Source organism: Rhipicephalus sanguineus, chromosome 6 (assembly GCF_013339695.2).
Source record: "Rhipicephalus sanguineus isolate Rsan-2018 chromosome 6, BIME_Rsan_1.4, whole genome shotgun sequence".
In the NCBI taxonomy this organism is placed as follows: Eukaryota; Metazoa; Arthropoda; class Arachnida; order Ixodida; family Ixodidae; genus Rhipicephalus; species Rhipicephalus sanguineus.
In genome coordinates, this window is record NC_051181.1 from 32,962,751 (window position 1) to 32,982,614 (window position 19,864).

At 47.7% G+C, this 19,864-nt stretch overlaps 1 protein-coding gene across 1 annotated transcript; it reads left to right on the top strand.

The window, feature by feature from the left end:
- Positions 1-15,195: 15,195 nt before the first annotated feature.
- LOC125758829 (uncharacterized) lies at positions 15,196-17,031 on the top strand (the record flags this gene model as incomplete). The annotated part of the gene is made up of 2 exons (XM_049416476.1): positions 15,196-16,260; positions 16,711-17,031. Coding segments are annotated over exons 1-2 (1,386 nt in total), but the record flags the coding sequence as incomplete, so codon positions are not given.
- Positions 17,032-19,864: the final 2,833 nt, after the last annotated feature.

The following is a 19,864-nucleotide window of genomic DNA, read 5'->3' on the forward strand; positions in this document are numbered from 1 at the left end:
TGATACCCCGCAGTCTGCGTTCTGAAATATGCGAGTCCTTCCACTCTGATCCACAATGCGCGCACTCTGGGGTATCCAAAACTTACCACCGCATTCGACAACGATACTTCTGGCGAGGGATGTACCGCTACGTGCAGAAGTTCGTTCGCTCCTGCCTCGATTGCCAACGCCGAAAACCTTCAACGCACGTGTCACCCGCTGGTCTACAACCATTACCTTGCCCTAACCGTCCGCTCGGGCGCGTGGGCACCGACTTGTACGGACCACTTCCTCTGACATCGGCTGGTAACCGCTGGGCAATCGTCGCTGTTGACCATCTAACGCGATACGCCGAAACCGCCGCCCTCCCAGCGGCTACAGCGCGCGACGTTGCCTCCTTCCTGCTACACCGATTCATGCTGCGTCACGGTCCACCCCAGGAACTTCTCAGCGATCGAGGCCGTGTCTTCTTGTCGGAAGTCGTCGAAGCCATTCTCAAAGAGTGCCATGCTGTTCACCGCAAAACTACTGCTTACCACCCGCAGACGAATGGCCTAACCGAACGCTTTAACCGCACGCTCGGCGACATGCTCTCAATGTACGTCGCCGCCGATCACACAAATTGGGATGTCATTCTGCCCTTCGTCACCTAGGCCTATAATACCGCCCCTCAAAGCACAACTGGGTTTTCACCCTTCTTCTTATTGTACGGAAGGCACCCGTCGCACACCATCGACACGATACTCCCATACAAGCCGGATTCAACTGAGTGTGCGCCAATTTCTGACACAGCCAGGCTTGCGGAAGAGTGTCGCGAGCTTGCCAAGACTTTTACAACGCAGGAACAAGAGCGGCAGAAGAGCATTCGCGGAGGCACCACCACTTCTGAGTCCACGTTCCTCCCTGGAGCACTCGTATGGCTCTCGGTCCCTACCACTGCAACTGGCCTCTCTTCAAAACTACTGCCGAAATACGAAGGCCCCTATCGGGTCGTCGAGCGCGCATCCCCGGTCAACTACGTGATCGAACCCATCGAACCATCTTCGGACATGCGCCGTCGAGGGCGCGACATAGTCAACGTGGAGCGCCTCAAGGCCTACTATGACCCACTCATAGTGACGAGCTGTTAGCTCGCCGGACGGCTCCCTTTTCGTACCCGGGGAAATTGTAGCGAAGCCTTTGAGTTGAGTAAGGGGTTGCGCTCTCTATAGCCTTCTAGTGGGTCGTCCTCTTGGGCTCTTCCCGCTCGCGCTCTGAGCTCGTGTTCTTGCTTGACTGTCGCCATTGAGCATCGTCGCCGACTGCCGTCTAATAAACACCTCAACAACACCATTTTCAAGAAAGTCGGCACAATAGATTCCGAGAAAAACGTGGTACATATATGGTCCTAATAGCAGGACATGAAATGTTGTACCGCTGTCCTCATGCGGTATGAAATGAAAACAAAAATTTGGAACAGAAACATTTTTTTCAAATTTAACCGGGCTGTTAGCTTTTGCAATTGTTTTAAGCCTTCAACGCACAGCGGAACTTGGAATTTGCTGCACAGATAACTGGTTTGCATTTATGCCTAGCACAAGCGAAGGCGACCTGTGACAGGCATACATTAGCCAACGCAATTTCGCGACTGCATTAATTAGCTGCAGCTAAAGCAGACTGCGATTGACTTTACTTTTGCAAATAAAGCCTGCGCTACAATAAAAATGAAAATACTTAATATGTGCAACTGTGCCGCTGCGATAGCTGCCCTGTTAGGGCTAACACCACCAGCCAAAATAAACCCTGAGAATGGTTCGTCGAAAAAAACTGAATAACAAGGGCAGCAAAAATGTTCGTCTTTGTAGGAAGTGAGTAACTCGGTTCTGTTTAGTAAACACGTAAAATGTCACAGTTTCCAGGCATGTTGAAGCAATGATTTCAAAGCGCTCATTTAGGTCTCTGTAACGGATAGCGAGCTGTAATTAAGGCACGTGCGAAATCTGTCCGCGCCACATATCGTAGAGAAGTAAAAACTCAATATTGCTTTCTTTGATACCTCAATAGATGGTACCACCAGCAAGAGCGGAGCCAATTTGGACCGTTATTTCATTATGGATGTTTGAAACGCAGTGAAAAAGTGGTACGAATTTGTACCACTGTCCTACAAAGGTTAATGGACTCTCGACTTCATACGCTTTAGTTAAAGGTCGCGTTTACACTAACGAGGTCTTACAAGCTGCTCCGTGAAACTTTTTATCGTGTTCTGTTCGATTGTACCGTAGTGGGTCAGTGGCATATCTCTACAAAAGTAACAAACGATTGTACTTCGCGTATCTTCTGATCTGCGAGTCTGGCATGTTCGCTATTTTGTTATGGTTGGTTATTCAATTTAGACTTAGATTTTAATTTAGTCTTCCTGTCCTACTTATCTGTATACATTATTGCCATGCTTCTCGTGCCACCCGATTTCTGGCCGCTTAGTGGGTGCGCGCTACTAAGAAGGTTCATCATAATCATCACCATCGTCCTTGTCCAAAATGATGAGCAAGTTGATGCAGCGCATTTCGCGATCGTTGCCTGAAACACGCCCAGATACCGCCAACTTGACAGCGGAACCGGTGACATGGTGCAGCCAGGAGGAGATCGAGCGTCGCATTGCCCAGCCCACGCCGTCGCTGCGAGCTGCGCTGACGCAGTCAGAGATGATTCTGATGCGCAGGTAAGGCGCTTACGTGCATTTCCGTAGCAGCTTAACAGCAATGTCACGAACAAAAACTTTGACTGCGTTCCTGTAAGATCGACGGCACTTGGGTGATACGTCGGGTATGGCAATTGGGGTGAAAGGCCGATTGCCACAGCTTGGTGGCAATTGTGCCACAGCTTGGTAAGTTCCATATATCAGCGGTACCTACCTTGACCCGGTTGAAGAGAGGCCAGGATGTCCCGGTGGCATGCACGGCTGGATGTGACTCTTGGGAGTCACTAGGCCACGTACTGCAGCAATGCCATCGCACACATCACCAAAGGATTCAGAGACACGACGACATCGTCCGTTACCTTGCAACCCGGCTTAAAGAAAAAGGGTGGCAGGTAAAACAGGAGCCTCGTTATAGAACATCACTGGGTACAAGGATCCCTGATATAGTTACGCACCGGGACAACCAGAGTGTGGTGCTTGACGTACAGGTGTTGGGGACATGGGTCGCATTGTCAGAAGCGTGCCATGTGAAGAGGAACAAATACCTCATCCCCGACCTCCTGAAGCAAGTCAACCCGAACTCCTCTGCTGTCGCAGCAGCAGTGACGCTGTCGTACCGAGGAACCTGGGCAAGTGAATCTGTGGCTGCGCTCATAGATGTTGGATTGGGCGGCCACGACCTAAAGATCATGACAATTCGATGTCTTCAAGGAGGCCTGAGGGCCTTCCAAGTGCACCAGAAGACGACGGCGATGCGCCCACGTCATTTGTAATCGCGCTCTACGGTCTGGTCCAATCGCAGGATTAGCCACAGCTGTCGATCGCGGCACACGGCCGGGGGTACGCAACGAAGACCGAGCAAGGATAGGCCGCGCTCGGGCTACTTCGAGGAGTTTATTAATTTTCTTGAATGTTCTCTTGCTTTTGCTTCAGAGCATGATTCAGAATTTGTAGTCGGTGGTGATCGGAATGTAATACTGCTTGGATCAGCATGTCAGCGAAAAGAGCGCGATTCAATGATTGGGGTCAATGGTGCCTGTAATATGACCGGCAGTCCTACACGTACGTCCACAGATGGCAATTCATTTATTGGTGTTTTTATCACATATGTTAATGTCCATATAGTACGAGCTGATGTGATCGTACAAACGTTCGGGACCATATCGGTATATTCATCCTAGTAGAAAAACATCAACCACCTAGGCAGATTATTTCAAACGCGAATAATGGCTTCAGTATTCCACAGACGACCAGGCCAAATGATTGCGTCTAGGTGTCGGTGGTCGCGCAAGCACCGCTGGCTATCTCACGATATCACAAGGCGAGCAGCAGCTATTTCCCGTTTGTGGGCACTCCGGGTGATGGCTTCAAGTGCATATTCAGCGATCGGTAGTGCGGGAAACCGAATGGAGGGGCGATGTCAGCTCTCTGTCGAACAACAGAAAAATGAAAAGAACCGGCAGTTCCGTGGCATGTAGCAATAAATGCGAACGTGGCACAATGTAGGGCAAGGTCCAGGTCAGTCTGGTCTGAATATATGAGTGTATATGTACTGCTTCACAAGTATGCATGCAAGATTTCAATTCATACGCCCCTTGAGGCGATCCCTTTACAGATAGTACGACGGAGTAAGCTTGAGCCTTGACTTAGGATGTCTGCTTTTAATTCTGACAGCAATGTTCCGCCACGATCTATAAACAATTTTCCAGGCACGTATTGTGGATGAGTATGTATGTCCGGTCAATGCCACCACCGCACTGCCTTGTAAGAGGGAGCTGGGCCTTTCTCACGCCGCCGATGTGGCTTTTAATTCCGTCACCTCCTTTCTTACGAAGGAAAAATAAAATGAATGCAAGAACTGCGCAAGGATTGTCTGTCTTACTCTTACTCTCGTTTCCAAAATATCGTGTTGACTCCAAGGCCCTTAAAGATGCCGGACGCATTACCAAAGAAAGACGGTCTCGCCCTGCGACCGCTATGAAAAAGACCGCAGACTCTCACAGTGATCGAGGCGGGAAGAGAAGCACCATGGTAGGTAGTGTGTCGCGCTGCTTATATCCAGGGCACGGGTTCGATTTCTTGCCATGGCGGCCGCATATCGATGGGGGCGAAATGCAAGAAAATTCATGTACCTAAATTGAAGAGCACATTAAAGAACCCAAAGTGGTAGAAATCGCATGACCGAGTCACAGAGTACCGAGACATTGCGTGCTATAGCGGCCGTTCCTTTTTCAAACTTCCCACAAGTCATGCCTAACAAGCCGTCGAGCAGTGGCCTCCGCTTCACCGCATGAGATATATGTTGATCCCGAAGACCACGTTTCAACACGATTTTCATCGAAGCTGATCGCGTGGCAACGTAATTTTCGCACGTGGTCGCTGCTGCGAGAGCGTATCCTGTTGAAAGGCATATCGCTATCTGGCGTCGTGTAATCGCTCTGTGCAGGTATGAAATTGTTACTCGACTGAGCCGGTTTTCTTTAACACGGAAGTGTTTTATGCCGAGGTCCACCAAGACTTTCGTGACGTATTATCGTCACGGATATGACGTTGACAAAATGGAAGCTAACGGATGAGAAAGGAAACTGTTAGAAAAAGTTCCCCCACTGAGAATCGAACGTACGACTTCTTGATCACGACGATCAGCGCCCGGTGCTCTACCGAGAAAGCTACCGAAGCAGACGCACGCCACTCCACAAACACGCCTTATATCTCACACATGACGGTGCTCTCTGTTGGCTGGGCTTGGCAGTGCAGGGCGGTGCCGCTGATGTTCCGTGCAGGGAATTTTCCCTTTTTCGGGGAATTTTCAGCCGTCATTTTGGACGAGAGGGAAAAAGGGAAACTTAGCGATATTGCAGGGAATTTCAGGAATTGTAAATTCCCCTACTACGACAAAAACATAGCGGTCACAGTGCGCTTTTGGCTTAGGTAGTTGCTTATATTGTAATAATGGGTTAGCTCGTGAGTCATTTTTGATGAAGCAGTGTTCATAAGACACAATCACGCACACATAAAAATGACGCATACACAAGCAATGTATAGTGCAATAGCGCACTAAACACAGGGACACAGGCAAGAGAGACGATACAGGCGCTAACTTTCAACTGACGTTTATTTTTTCGGAAACGCATACATATGCATACAAACAAAACAATTGGTAATGCGCAGTGACTCCGTCCAACACAAAACATAAAAAATTTTCTCACTTTTTCAGTCACAGCTTCGAGACACACACATGCATCACATATTGCACTATGCATTCGTACCAACTAGCTGGGCTTTCCGTACTACTGCAAGCGGTGTGTTTTCGCCATTTTATGAGCGCGTGGTGGTGTCTTTTGTGCGTCGCTTCATCAGTATCTGCATTTGCTTGTGGCTCATCCAGCACGCAAAGGCATAGCCCTTAAAATTTGTTTCCTGCAATTATATGGAGTGATCTTTTGTTCATTACGGATGTTAGACTCAATACCCCCGTATTTTTTTTTTATTGGCGCCAGTATGCCCTACGGCATAAGTTAAATAAAAGGAAAGAGTTCAGATTCGCTGATAAAGGCCAGGAGCGGTCGATGCAACGGCCCGTGCGTCCAGCGCGTTAAGTCGGGTGGTCGACCGGGGCGGTAGTCAAGGCCTCGTAGGTGGCGGGTGCGAGCCTTGTGAAGCCCCGGACAGGTCCCAAGTAGGTGATCGATCGTTGCTTCTCTCCACGCGTGCACTCATTCCTCCGCGTGGATCGGACCTTCCCGGCGGCTTAACTCGCCGAGAGGAGGTTGCGCTCAGGAGGATTCGTGTGGGCGCCGCGTTGACTCCTGCCATCCGGGCTGCATGGACATCCGGTGCACAGCCTCCCCCAACGACATGCCCCTTCTGCGTTGCTCCAGCCACAGAATACCCCCGTATTTACAGTGTACTTAAAGCACATAAGCTACGAAGGCCATGCTTTTGTGTTGTGCAGGAGCGCAAGCGCTAGCCATGATCTTATTAGTCATAAAAATGTTACACACATGCATTATACATCTGTGCGTGCGTGCGTGTGTGTTTGCGCGCATTAGTAACACTGTACAGAGAAATATGCTGGGGTTTTTTGCAAAGCATGCAGGGGGAAATACCCGAAATAAGGAATTTTCATGTCTCAAAATGGGAATTCTTCCGCGTAGTACGGAACATCACTGGGTGGTGCCGCGTCTGTGAGCGGGGAAGTGAAGTATTGCGGCATGACACTTACTAGGGCCGATAGAGAACGATTCGGCGACGACTTAAAGCGTGACATCGGAGACTGCGCACTGGCACGCAATTTTGAAGGCCATGGTTAAAGCGTCTGGATGCCGGCGAGAAATACTGGCCGCGCTAGCATCGGGAAGTCGCCCTAGACGCCTTTACGTTCTTTACGGGTTACCGTGTGACGGCTTGTTGTCGGAGTATTGCAGCTTCGGCATGCACCAATGGTGTTTCGCAGCCGACTGCTTCGAGTGCGATAGCACCGACTAATAAAAATTGAAGGACACATCGTAAATTTCAAAGTGTGTGTGGCGAAAGCCTGTGGCCATTCGACTGACTATGCCATGGCATCGGGGGAATCCACATTCTTGGGGCGCTTCTCCGAACCGCTTACCGTGGAATCATCACCGGGCGGGCCGCTTGGGAGCCATCCGACTAACTCGACTGCTGCAACGAGACGACTGACGAAGGAGCGTTGCCGCGCGCGGCGCTGTGCCATCACGTGATTGCTGAGAGAGTGTGAGGGGGCGCAGACGGACGCCGCCACTGGATGCCGCCACTGCGTATCGCAGCAGTCGCGCAACACGCAATTGTTGCGCGTTGACGGACGGACGCCCCCGCTGGACGCCGCCGCCACGTTGCGCAACAGTTGCGCAACGCGCCACTCTTGCTATGCGCCGCTGTGCCATCCCGTGATTGCTGAGAAAGTGTGAGGGGGCACAGATGGACGGCGCAGCTGGATGCCGCCACTGCGTGTCGCAACCGTCGCGCAACACGCAATTGTTGCGCGTTGACGGACGGACGCCCCCGCTGGATGCCGCCGCCACGTTGCGCAAGAGTTGCGCAACGCGCTACTCTTGCTATGCGCCGCTGTGCCATCCCGTGATTGCTGAGAGAGTGTGAGAGGGAGAGGCCACAGCTGGCACCGTTCCAGGGCACAGACGGACGGACGCCACGAGTATTAGACAATAAAGGCTTTCGCCTAAGAAAAAACTGCTGCAGTAAGCGCTGCAGAAACGCAACAAAATGTCGACGTGCGAATAGGGAGTTTTCGAATAGGGGCCCCAAAGATATGGTGCCCCAAAGCCCTTTGCGTGTGCTCGCTTTAGGTCAAGCAGGAGCTAAGAGTTTTCGAATAGGATCGGCGGCACTTTGGGCACTCCCCATAGTTCTCGGTCACTGTGGTCTTCGCAAAGAGCCGTCACTTCAGCGGGTGCCGTCATGTTTGTTTGACGCAAAGCTTTTGGGGCAGGCTTTGGGGCTCCCGCTAAATTCGAGAAATAGCGCTCCAACGCAAAACCCAAACGCTGTTTGGGTCTCGCGCATGCGCAGTGGCCTCGACGCTGTTTCTTTGGGGCCCCTATTCGAAAACTCCCTAATGTCGTGCCTTGGTAGAGCGAGACAGAGGCCAGCGGGACGTGGAACGCCTGCGCGCGTTCGCGGCTCAAGCTACGAACCTCTGCCTCCAGTGTTGCTGAAGCGCAGTGTGGTAGTCTATGTACAGGCGTAGGTTACCCAATTATTCGGGAGCGCACGCTGTGCCGTTCCTCTTCTTAACTGACGACGCTTTGAAGAAGTGCATATCGAGTACCAGTGTTTATTATGTGCTTGTTGATGTCATCTTTGCCCGAGATTCACGATACGCTGTGTCCAGCAATATGTTAAATACTTCAGCTACCACAACGGTTTATTCATGATCATGGGCGTTAGTCGTCGCGACGGAGATATGCCACTAGGCGTCGACGTGGGTGCATCCACGTCAAACGGTGCTATAGCTGCCAAACACCAATAGACATTGTACAAGCTCTCATATATCGCTATACAATAAGCACTACTTCTCTGAAGATGCGTTACACTTTCGTGTGCCTATGACGGAGGGATCAGCCATGTTTTAGATGCGAAGCAGCTTTTGCTCGGGGCTGTGTCCGGCGTCGGTGGTGGTGTCCGCGCTCCACTACGCATGCGCCTACTCTCTTTCCCACTCTCCTCCTTTACGCAGGTGTTCGGTCGCCTTCTCTCCTCCCCCGCGCTGCAGCCGCGGCGCAGCCTCTCCTCCCACGTGATGCAGCCGCGCCGCAGCCGAATGCAGCCTGTAACCCACTCTCTCCTCTCGCTCCCCCATTTCACGTGTATATAAACGCATGTGCTCGGTCGCTTTCCGTCATTCTCGCTTCGCTCCCGTTCAGATGAGTTGTAACGTCAACGTCGGCGCCACTCGTTCACTCGGCGCTAACGGAAAGCAACGCACAAACACGACGTAATGATAACACAAACACTAAATACAAACCTCACACACTAACGGAAACGCCGACTGAACGTAACGGAAACTTGGTGTGCGCCCCCAGTGCTGCTTCGCATCCCCTCATGGTTCCCTTGAGTGGGAGATGGTGTAATTTTTTTTAATGAAGCTGACAACTAATATTCATCAAACATGCGTTTTGGCATTAGTTGTGCTCATTTTGAAAGCATTAAAAACTGCCCTTTAATGGGCCCGTAAGCAATCTTTATAATACCGGTTTTCCTTAGTGCAACGGAAAGCAGTGTCTAATCACGGAATGGTAACGTGGAAAACACAATGAGACGTTTAGAACCGGAATTTTTCGATCTGCGGCGATTATAAAGTCATAAATCTTACACATAACACATGGTGCAGGCAGTGGGAGGCGAAAGCGACAGTGGTTCGTGTTCGTGCGCTGTGGCTTGCTGCTCGTGCGTGCCCACCACGAGTATACGCGCTACAGCTCGACATCTGCCGCTATCGTTGCTGCGAAGACAGCGCCGCTTCTCAGCGCGAACTCTTTTTTCACCTCGAAAGAAGCACAGAATAGAGCGGGGTGGATAACAACATGCCTACTCTAATCTTGAGCACTAATTATGGTGCGCATAAAAACATCAGACTATGCACGTACAGCAAAGTGAACGACTGCATAGTGTAGCATCCAGGCTTTTCCGCTGTAGGCGGCCGGGCATACCGTTATTTTGTGTGTGTGTGACTTTTAAACGCAATTTAAAAATATAATCCTGCCCAAATCGCGATAAGGTTTCGTGAATGCGTGTGAAAGGATGCTTGAATGAATAATTCATGGCATTTTCGTTTCCGCCAGAATCTAACCACACATTCAGGCCGGTTGTCGGTCCCTTTGAGATTGACGCTATCAATTCGTTTTTCACAACGGACCCATAGTTGCTTAAAGCTGCAGGTAGAAGACGTGAGGACATCTGCTGATATGATGTTTCAGAAGCGTAGATCATGTTTTAAAAAGGCATATACTTTCGGTTTTATCGCTGATAAGCAGATCAAAGAATCGCCAGCGGTTTCGATACGTTTTTAGCTATCTTTTTCTTTTTTTCCATCATCGGCGGCGTGACAAAAACGGGGAACTGATGATTGTGCAGGGCCGAGATGAACCGGCTGCAAGAGGCAGCGCAACACGAGATCCCGAGCTTCACACCTTGCCTGTGCTGTGCATTTATGGTGTTCGCGCTGGTGATGTCGCTGCTTCTGCTCACCCTCGTGCCCTCGGCTCACGAGTGGCCGCTCCGCCTGACCAGCAGTCGGAAGACCACGGCTGCCTCCACCTCGCCCGCCATGTTGCTGTACACCGAATATGACATGACTGCAGATGTGTTTTCTGAGGTCAATAGCACCGCTTTTGACGACACTCTGAACACGCGGGTGTTTCAAATTTATGACCGATGAAATTTCTGTTGTACCGCTATTAACGGTACCTTAAACTTCAAATAAGATCTCCAAGGCAGGTGACGAAGCTGTCTTATCTGTATCGCATTTGCGTTTATAGGATTTTCAATAAACAAAAACGTCTTATGATAAATTATCTTTGAGAAACTACCGGGGAGGCTACCGGGGAGGCACGACGCGCTTTACGTTTCCCTCTAGTCCGGCCGTAGTGTTCAATCACATTTTAACATGCCGCGGGATGGCGATCAAGTTCTGCGTACAATATGCGACGCTCTTCTGGCTGTCACACCTCGTTGTCTGATTACGCTTTCACCGTTAACTACTACAGCTACCACAAGGGTTTGTTTAATCATTTAACATGGACGTTAGTTGTCGGGATGGAGATGTACCATCAATCATCAAAGTGGGTGCATCCACGTTGAACGGTGTTATAGCTGCTAGACATCAATATACATTGTACACACTCTCTTATATCAATGTACAGTAAACATTCAGTTGCTTCTGTAAAGGCACGCTTTACTTTCGTGTTATTCCGATTCCTATGACGGAGGGATCAACCATCGTTTTTCAATGTGACCGACTTGTACCAAGCAATACTGTCATGTGCTCTACCTCGACACAGCTCACGCCTGAATTTATGGGAACATTCTCGATTGTTCTTATTGTTCATGTCCGACCACGGGTACGACACGAACACTGTACATTTTGAAACATACAAGGCCACCAGCGATTATGCTGTAATGTATGTACCAGTAACGCAGCCAGAAAGTTTTTTAACGCGATAGCGTTAAAGAGCTCGTTTCGCAGAAATTCCGGTGTCGGCGTCGTTGGTTGTTAGGCAAAAATCATCGTCTTGTCCGTGACCGAAAAGTCAAGAAAGCTGCAAATAAAATAACATAATAAAAATTTTGGGTCCGAGTGAGATATGAAACTAGGCCGTCTGCGTGGCAAGCATGTGTATACCACACAGCCACGCCTCTGCTCGGAACTGCACGAATAGTAACTTTCATGCTTCAAAAAAATTCGGCAGATCCCACGTACCGTGGGAATCGGTGTTATGGGAAGCATGCGCGAACCGTGGCGTAATTTTTCACATCGAGCGAAACGTTACGGAATGACGCTAGATAAATGTGGAAGTGGTATACACACACTCATATGTTGAGTCGCATATGCATTATATAACCAGTTGTTTACAGTTGCGAAACGATGCCAACAACAACATGGGTGTTACCAACACCGGACTCGGTAAGCTGCTATGTAGTGCTTATACTCTTCAATACTAAATAGCGCGAATCCGAACAGCACAAAGAAGAAACACATATGCACAGGAGAGGCGTTACTCGCAACGAACCTTAATTCAGGAAAGTTTCCCTGGAAATACACACAGCCGAGTGGCACGCGCAGGCGCACTGCACGTACGTTACACTTGCAGTTGTTACAGTTGCGTTACAGTTGTTCTACTTGTCCGAACGCGCGCACGTTTTACGAACCCGTGTGTATGTGTAGAAGGGGTTTTTGACAGTTCTTGAACAATGTCATCATCATCGTGATCAATGAGCGCCAGCAGCTGGACTGGACTTGTTAAACGGATCCGTTCTTGATCGCGGCTACGAGGGGTCCGAGTGTAGGCAAGTGCGAGGTATAGCACAGCTGGTGGAAATCCTGGATGCCTCTTACGGTGAAATGATCCATGCCTCTTGTCCTGGACGTGGCAGCGAGGTTTCTTGATGCCCTGTCCACATTCAAGCCGTCTTTCACGCAGTATAAAGACTAGGCGTTGTTGGGTCTTGATAAATCAGTGTTGAAGTCACCGGTAATGATGAGAGGCCTGGTTCTCTCGGCAGACTTATTGTAGGAAGCAATGACCCCGGTTTTTGCGTAATCAAAGTGGTCCACGTTGTGGACTACGTGAACGAGTGCATGGTAGCTAAGCGTCTTCCAGGGGCATTATGTCTTCAGCTTCCTCGCTTTCTTGCGTCCGCCGCGGTGGTTTAGCGGTTACGGTGCTCGGCTGCTAACCCGAGGGTCGTGGGTTCGATTCCGGCTGCGAGGGTCGCAATTCGATGCAGGCAAAATGCTAGATGACCGTGTGTGCGATCTCGGTGCACGTTATAGAATACCAGATGGTCAAAATTTCCGGAGCTCTTTGCTACGGCGTCTCTCTTAATCATGTTTTGGGACGCAGAACTCCAACAAATATTATCACTCTCCTTGCGTGTCAATGTGTGTGTTCGCGGTTACTGTGTTGGTTGAGACTTTGTTATCACCTGTGGCACATACCCGCATACCAGAGTGCGGGTATGTGCCACACGGTGACTGAGAGAAAGGGTTTCATGACGTACGCGACAGATATTTTGCGTTATTCATGTCATGACCAGTGAAACGTGTTCGTCATACACTGATCCCCTGCTCTGCCAATTTTGGTATATAACAAGTTATGGAGACGACCAGGAGCGCCCAGGCGTAGGCGGCTAGATAGATACGTAGATAGGAACGCCCAAAGTGCCTGAGGTTCGCTAAGAAATGCTTCGCATTTAAAACATACGCGTCCTGTATACAGGTGTCACGGTTCGAGATGTAATATCGCAGTAATATTGCGCGGTACAATCATACAGTCAGTGCACTTAGTTGGGCCAGTTGGTTCTGCATGTCGATGAAGTGGATGCGCTTGAAAGACGAGGACGAAGAAGAGACGGGACACACAGTGCGCAACTTACAACTTGTTTATTGGAAAAAGGGGGTAGCGTCACTTATATACACTTAAGCACGTGACACAGGGCTTGCGCGTTACACGTTACTGAGCACTCAAAAATGCTATCTCTTTCTTAGATAATGTCAATGAAGCTATGCTGACACACGATCCTGCGCATTCTAAAATATATTTTGCTTCAACTACGAGCCTCGCCGATTGATTACGGTTGCGAGATAGGACTGTGCACTGCTCAAATTTAGGGGTGCAGGAGCACTTTTGACAGTGAGTTGCGAGATGACCGTTGTTACCGTTCCTGACATTATTGCTGTGTTCTCTTAGACGTTCGTTTAGGCAGCGCCCAGTTTGTCCTATATATACCTTTCCACATGAAAGTGGAATGTTGTACACAACACCCATCTGGCACTGAACGAATTTAACCCTGTGTTTAACGTCGCAGATGAGAGGCGCACTGGAACAGGGCTCTGTCAATCTGCACAGTCTTGATAATTTCTGCGGAGCGGAAAATGCTACCTCAACACCCGCCTTCTGAGCAGCTTTCTTGAGATTGTGTGATATGCGATGAATGTATGGGATGACCGCTACTTTTTTGTTCCTGTTAGACTTACCACTATTCTGTTCACAACCAGATTGCTTAACTAATCTTTTCACTAGCACCTCGGATACCGACACTAACACGTGGTCAGGGTAGCTTGACGCCTTTAGACGATTTACTTGTTCTAACAAAGATTGCTGCACACGATGAGGGCATGATTTCTTAAGTGCATTATTTAGACACATGTTGGCGATGCTTCGTTTCACGAGTTTAGAATGAGCCGATCCATAGGGTAAAATTGGTTTGTTACTTCTTGGCTGATAACCCCAGCATGCATGGTTACTGCGAAAGGTGATGTGCAGGTCTAAAAACTTAATGGACCCGTTTAACGGAAGTTCATTCGTCACTTGCAAAGGCGCTAACGTCTGCCTAAAGGCGGTCAAGGTTCCTTCTACATCAAAGTGAGCCCCAGTAGAGCTCTTGTCAAAAATTACTAAAAATCATCTACAAACCTAAAGATTTTACATACATTGGAATGTGCGAACTTATTGTTCAGATGCTCGTCTATCTGACCTAAGAATAGTTCACTTAAAACGGGTGCCAAACTAGACCCTATGCAAATGCCACTTCGCTGCAGGTAAAGGCTTCCCTCCCAGCGAACGTACGTAGAGCACAGGTAAAAAGTTACCAGTTCCAAAAAACTTGCGACAGGTATTCCTACTCTATTCTGGAAGCCAATTGCACCATACCTGTCAATGCTTGCCTCAATGCACCTGAGCAGGGCATCTTGAGGTATCGAATAGTACAGGTCTTTACGTCTACTGACAGAGCATCAAGGTCCATGCCTTCATGGTTGGCAAAGAATTCAACTACTTCCATAGAATTTTTACCCTGAAGGGATCTTCGCCCACAAGAAGGTTCAGTTTGTCTTGCAGGAACATTGCTATTTCCTTTTGCCAAGTGTTTTTCCTCAGATACAATAACCCTGAGGGGGCACTCTGGCTTGTGGGTTTTTGCGCTATAGAATACCTCTAATGCATCATTTTTACAACCGCTAATGCTCTTGACAAGTTTCGAGAGGTGACAGCTTTCACATAGCTTTTTTGCCTTCCTTTTTAATTCCCTCAATGAAACACCATCATAGCTGTCAAAAACGGACTTCAGAGCTTCCCTGGCTTTTTCTTTATACAGGTTAACCGGCAGAACGGCAAAGCCACCCTCTTTGTCAGAGTTTAAACACGCACAGTGAGTTCGCTTTCAAATAGGACGCAACCCAAGGTATGGGCTGACGAACAGAATCAATTTTACACTTGGTTACGACATCAACACCACTGCTGATGAAATGTTCGGTTTCACTTGAAGCGGTGAGGTTCGAAATGTCTCTCACCATGGAAAGGAGGTCCGGTCTACTCTGCGTTGGCTGGACGGCGTACTCGGTCCTAAGCGGAGGATCCTGGAAACTTCTTCAACGTCTTATAACTCTTGAAGGTGCTCAAGTCTCTGAAGAAGTTTCCAGGATCCTCCGCTTAGGACCGAAGTACGCCGTCCAGCCAACGCAGAGTAGACCGGACCTCCTTTCCATGGTGAGAGACATTTCGAACCTCACCGCTTCAAGTGAAACCGAACATTTCATCAGCAGTGGTGTTGATGTCGTAACCAAGTGTAAAATTGATTCTGTTCGTCAGCCCATACCTTGGGTTGCGTCCTATTTGAAAGCGAACTCACTGTGCGTGTTAAACTCTGACAAAGAGGGTGGCTTTGCCGTTCTGCCGGTTAACCTGTATAAAGAAAAAGCCAGGGAAGCTCTGAAGTCCGTTTTTGACAGCTATGATGGTGTTTCATTGAGGGAATTAAAAAAGAAGGCGAAAAAGCTATGTGAAAGCTGTCACCTCTCGAAACTTGTCAAGAGCATTAGCGGTTGTAAAAATGATGCATTAGAGGTATTCTATAGCGCAAAAACCCACAAGCCAGAGTGCCCCCTCAGGGTTATTGTATCTGAGAAAAACACTTGGCAAAAGGAAATAGCTATGTTCCTGCAAGACAAACTGAACCTTCTTGTGGGCGAAGATCCCTTCAGGGTAAAAAATTCTATGGAAGTAGTTGAATTCTTTGCCAACCATGAAGGCATGGACCTTGATGCTCTGTCAGTAGACGTAAAAGACCTGTACTATTCGATACCTCAAGATGCCCTGCTCAGGTGCATTGAGGCAAGCATTGACAGGTATGGTGCAATTGGCTTCCAGAATAGAGTAGGAATACCTGTCGCAAGTTTTTTGGAACTGGTAACTTTTTACCTGTGCTCTACGTACGTTCGCTGGGAGGGAAGCCTTTACCTGCAGCGAAGTGGCATTTGCATAGGGTCTAGTTTGGCACCCGTTTTAAGTGAACTATTCTTAGGTCAGATAGACGAGCATCTGAACAATAAGTTCGCACATTCCAATGTATGTAAAATCTTTAGGTTTGTAGATGATTTTTTAGTAATTTTTGACAAGAGTTCTACTGGGGCTCACTTTGATGTAGAAGGAACCTTGACCGCCTTTAGGCAGACGTTAGCGCCTTTGCAAGTGACGAATGAACTTCCGTTAAACGGGTCCATTAAGTTTTTAGACCTGCACATCACCTTTCGCAGTAACCATGCATGCTGGGGTTATCAGCCAAGAAGTAACAAACCAATTTTACCCTATGGATCGGCTCATTCTAAACTCGTGAAACGAAGCATCGCCAACATGTGTCTAAATAATGCACTTAAGAAATCATGCCCTCATCGTGTGCAGCAATCTTTGTTAGAACAAGTAAATCGTCTAAAGGCGTCAAGCTACCCTGACCACGTGTTAGTGTCGGTATCCGAGGTGCTAGTGAAAAGATTAGTTAAGCAATCTGGTTGTGAACAGAATAGTGGTAAGTCTAACAGGAACAAAAAAGTAGCGGTCATCCCATACATTCATCGCATATCACACAATCTCAAGAAAGCTGCTCAGAAGGCGGGTGTTGAGGTAGCATTTTCCGCTCCGCAGAAATTATCAAGACTGTGCAGATTGACAGAGCCCTGTTCCAGTGCGCCTCTCATCTGCGACGTTAAACACAGGGTTAAATTCGTTCAGTGCCAGATGGGTGTTGTGTACAACATTCCACTTTCATGTGGAAAGGTATATATAGGACAAACTGGGCGCTGCCTAAACGAACGTCTAAGAGAACACAGCAATAATGTCAGGAACGGTAACAACGGTCATCTCGCAACTCACTGTCAAAAGTGCTCCTGCACCCCTAAATTTGAGCAGTGCACAGTCCTATCTCGCAACCGTAATCAATCGGCGAGGCTCGTAGTTGAAGCAAAATATATTTTAGAATGCGCAGGATCGTGTGTCAGCATAGCTTCATTGACATTATCTAAGAAAGAGATAGCATTTTTGAGTGCTCAGTAACGTGTAACGCGCAAGCCCTGTGTCACGTGCTTAAGTGTATATAAGTGACGCTACCCCCTTTTTCCAATAAACAAGTTGTAAGTTGCGCACTGTGTGTCCCGTCTCTTCTTCGTCCTCGTCTTTCAAGCGCATCCACTTCATCTAAATCATACAGTCCATCGGGCGTCACATTATGTGAATATCATAACGACTGGGTTGTTTAAAGCCAGCCAGCCATTACAAAAGGCCGTATGGCTGCTGCAGCGACGAAATAATTTCAAAATTAACGTCTTCAGTGCCGGCGACACCTTTTTCGGCACCTGCTGGCCTTTTAATAAAAAGCAATTCAATCCTGCCTGCATTTCATACACTTGCTGGGCAAGAAGTCGGAATTGCCAATCCTTGCCTAAGGGTCTCATTGGAGGGGTCGTAACTATTAGTGCAACGACATTATGCAACATGTTTTCAATGATTATGAAAGCTGATGTGGAGGAAAATATGTCGACAAAGTTTAAGAAATATGAAAATATGTTTTTTTTTTCTAATTATCAGAAGTTTTCATTGTCCGGTGTTTTCTTTAATTAGCCCGATCATATCTCTTTACTGAAAAGTTATATGAATATAAGATTCGGCAGTGTCGTAGATAAGCATGCGAAGAACACAATGCGCAATTTTTGTCACTCTGCTACAAGGATTTTTCGAGATAAAGACCTTCAATCTAAAGAAAATAACGTTTCCTGGGCCAATTTTGAGTTTTTTTTATAAAAACATCTACACTACACATAAAAACTAAAAATACCTGAGCAGAAGCAAAAACATGCATATATTTAGTTAAAGAAATTTCAGCTACCTAACTTCAATATATTTTGTGCAATTCATAACGAAAATTGGCCAAAACAGCAGAGCGGATGAGTGCTCCACTCCACCTCTTCGTCATTATTGATTTCCTATGCTTCGAAAAAATTTTTGGCGGCAAAACAAATTGCGGATCTCTTCTTTCCACTCATCAGGCAATATTTATATAAAATTTTGAAATAAATTTGAGAGGTCGACCAGCCATCGATTGTTCGATCTTACGTGGAATCATCCTTCTCATTAATATTGTGTCTAACAAAGGAAAACGAACCCTTAAAAGTCACCTTCTTTCCTTCATTCATTTGTGATGGAATTTTAAGATGTTGATGTAGCAAGACAAATACAAGCCATCCACTTCTCAGAAATGCTGAAATTCAAAGTGGATGGAAGTGCAAAACTCGTTGGTGACAGTTATAAGCAAACGACATTTCGAAAATTGGTTTAAAAAAGTTAAGGCTGAGTGAACTTTATTTAGGTCTAGAGAAGATGCAGGGGAGACCCCTCGCCACCCATCTATAGTCCCAGCTTCGCACTAGTGGTGTCAAGCCTGAAAGAAGTGCGGAGCTGAGCGGCCTGCCTTCTTTCTTTATTTTTCTCTTTCTTTCTTCATCTATTTCTTTCTCTGTTTTTCTTTATCTTTTTTTCTATCTCTGTTTTTGTAGGTCTTTTTTGCCTGAGTTTATGTCTATTTCTTTATTGATCTCTTTATCCATTTCTTTCTCTTTCACGGTCTTTGTATATTTCTCTCTCTCTTTATTTCTCGTTCCCCCTTTCTTCTATCTCTCACTCTCTCTCTCTATTTCTTTCTCTCTTTCCGTTTCTGTCTAGCTGGCTTTCTTTTTTTTGTGTTTGTTTCTTTCTATCTCTTTCTCCCTCTGTCTATTTCTTTCTCTCTATTTCTAGGCTTTTCTCTCTTTCTTCCCTTTCCCTCTGTCTGTTGCTCCCATCCTCTGTCTTTCTTGATCTCTCTCTCTCTCTCTCTGTACTCGTTTTCTCGCCCCTCAGAGTTATTGCATCCCACGCCGGACAGATCGGCGCACGTGTTCTGGGAGCGAAGCAGAACACGAAGAAGAGAGCGCGTGCCTGTTCATGATGATGATAGTTTTCTGGTCTCGCCACGCGGCATGACTAAAAGCTTCACAGCTCAGCTGTAAAAATGTGGCGAAGAGCTCGACCAAGCCGGACTTGTCACAAACGGGTTGAGTAACTGTACATTGTAGAAATCGATGGTTAAACTTCTTGAGAAAAAAAGAAATCGAGAAGAGAAAGAATGCTAGAGTGCAATAGATGCAGTGACACCTGACAAGAAAAAAACGAGGCAAGTGGCTACTCGTCGTCACGTGGTTTCACAATCTGAGCACCAGTCATGATTGTTAGAGTATTGATATCGCGTTTCGTTCCGTGAACACGGTAGCACGCCGTCTCACTCCTCCAATGTGCATTTGTTCGACTATCTCGGAGTTACTCGGACTTACTCATCGCAGAGTCTACGCGGGCATCTGGTTGAGTATCTCCACCTTATCGCTCGTGGACTTACTCATTCGCTACGTCTAGGACACACGCTGGATAGGTCGAGGGATCGAATCCCGGCCTTGGCGGCCGCATTTCTCTGCAGGCGAAATGCTAGAGGCGCGCGTACTTACAACCCCAGGCGGTCGAAATTTTCGGAGCTCTCAACTACGGCGTCTTTCACAATCGCATCGTAGTTCTGGAGCGTAAAACCCAACAAATATTATTACGTCTACAACACACAACAAGAAACTTAATCAGAACCGAGTCAGGCCCATAT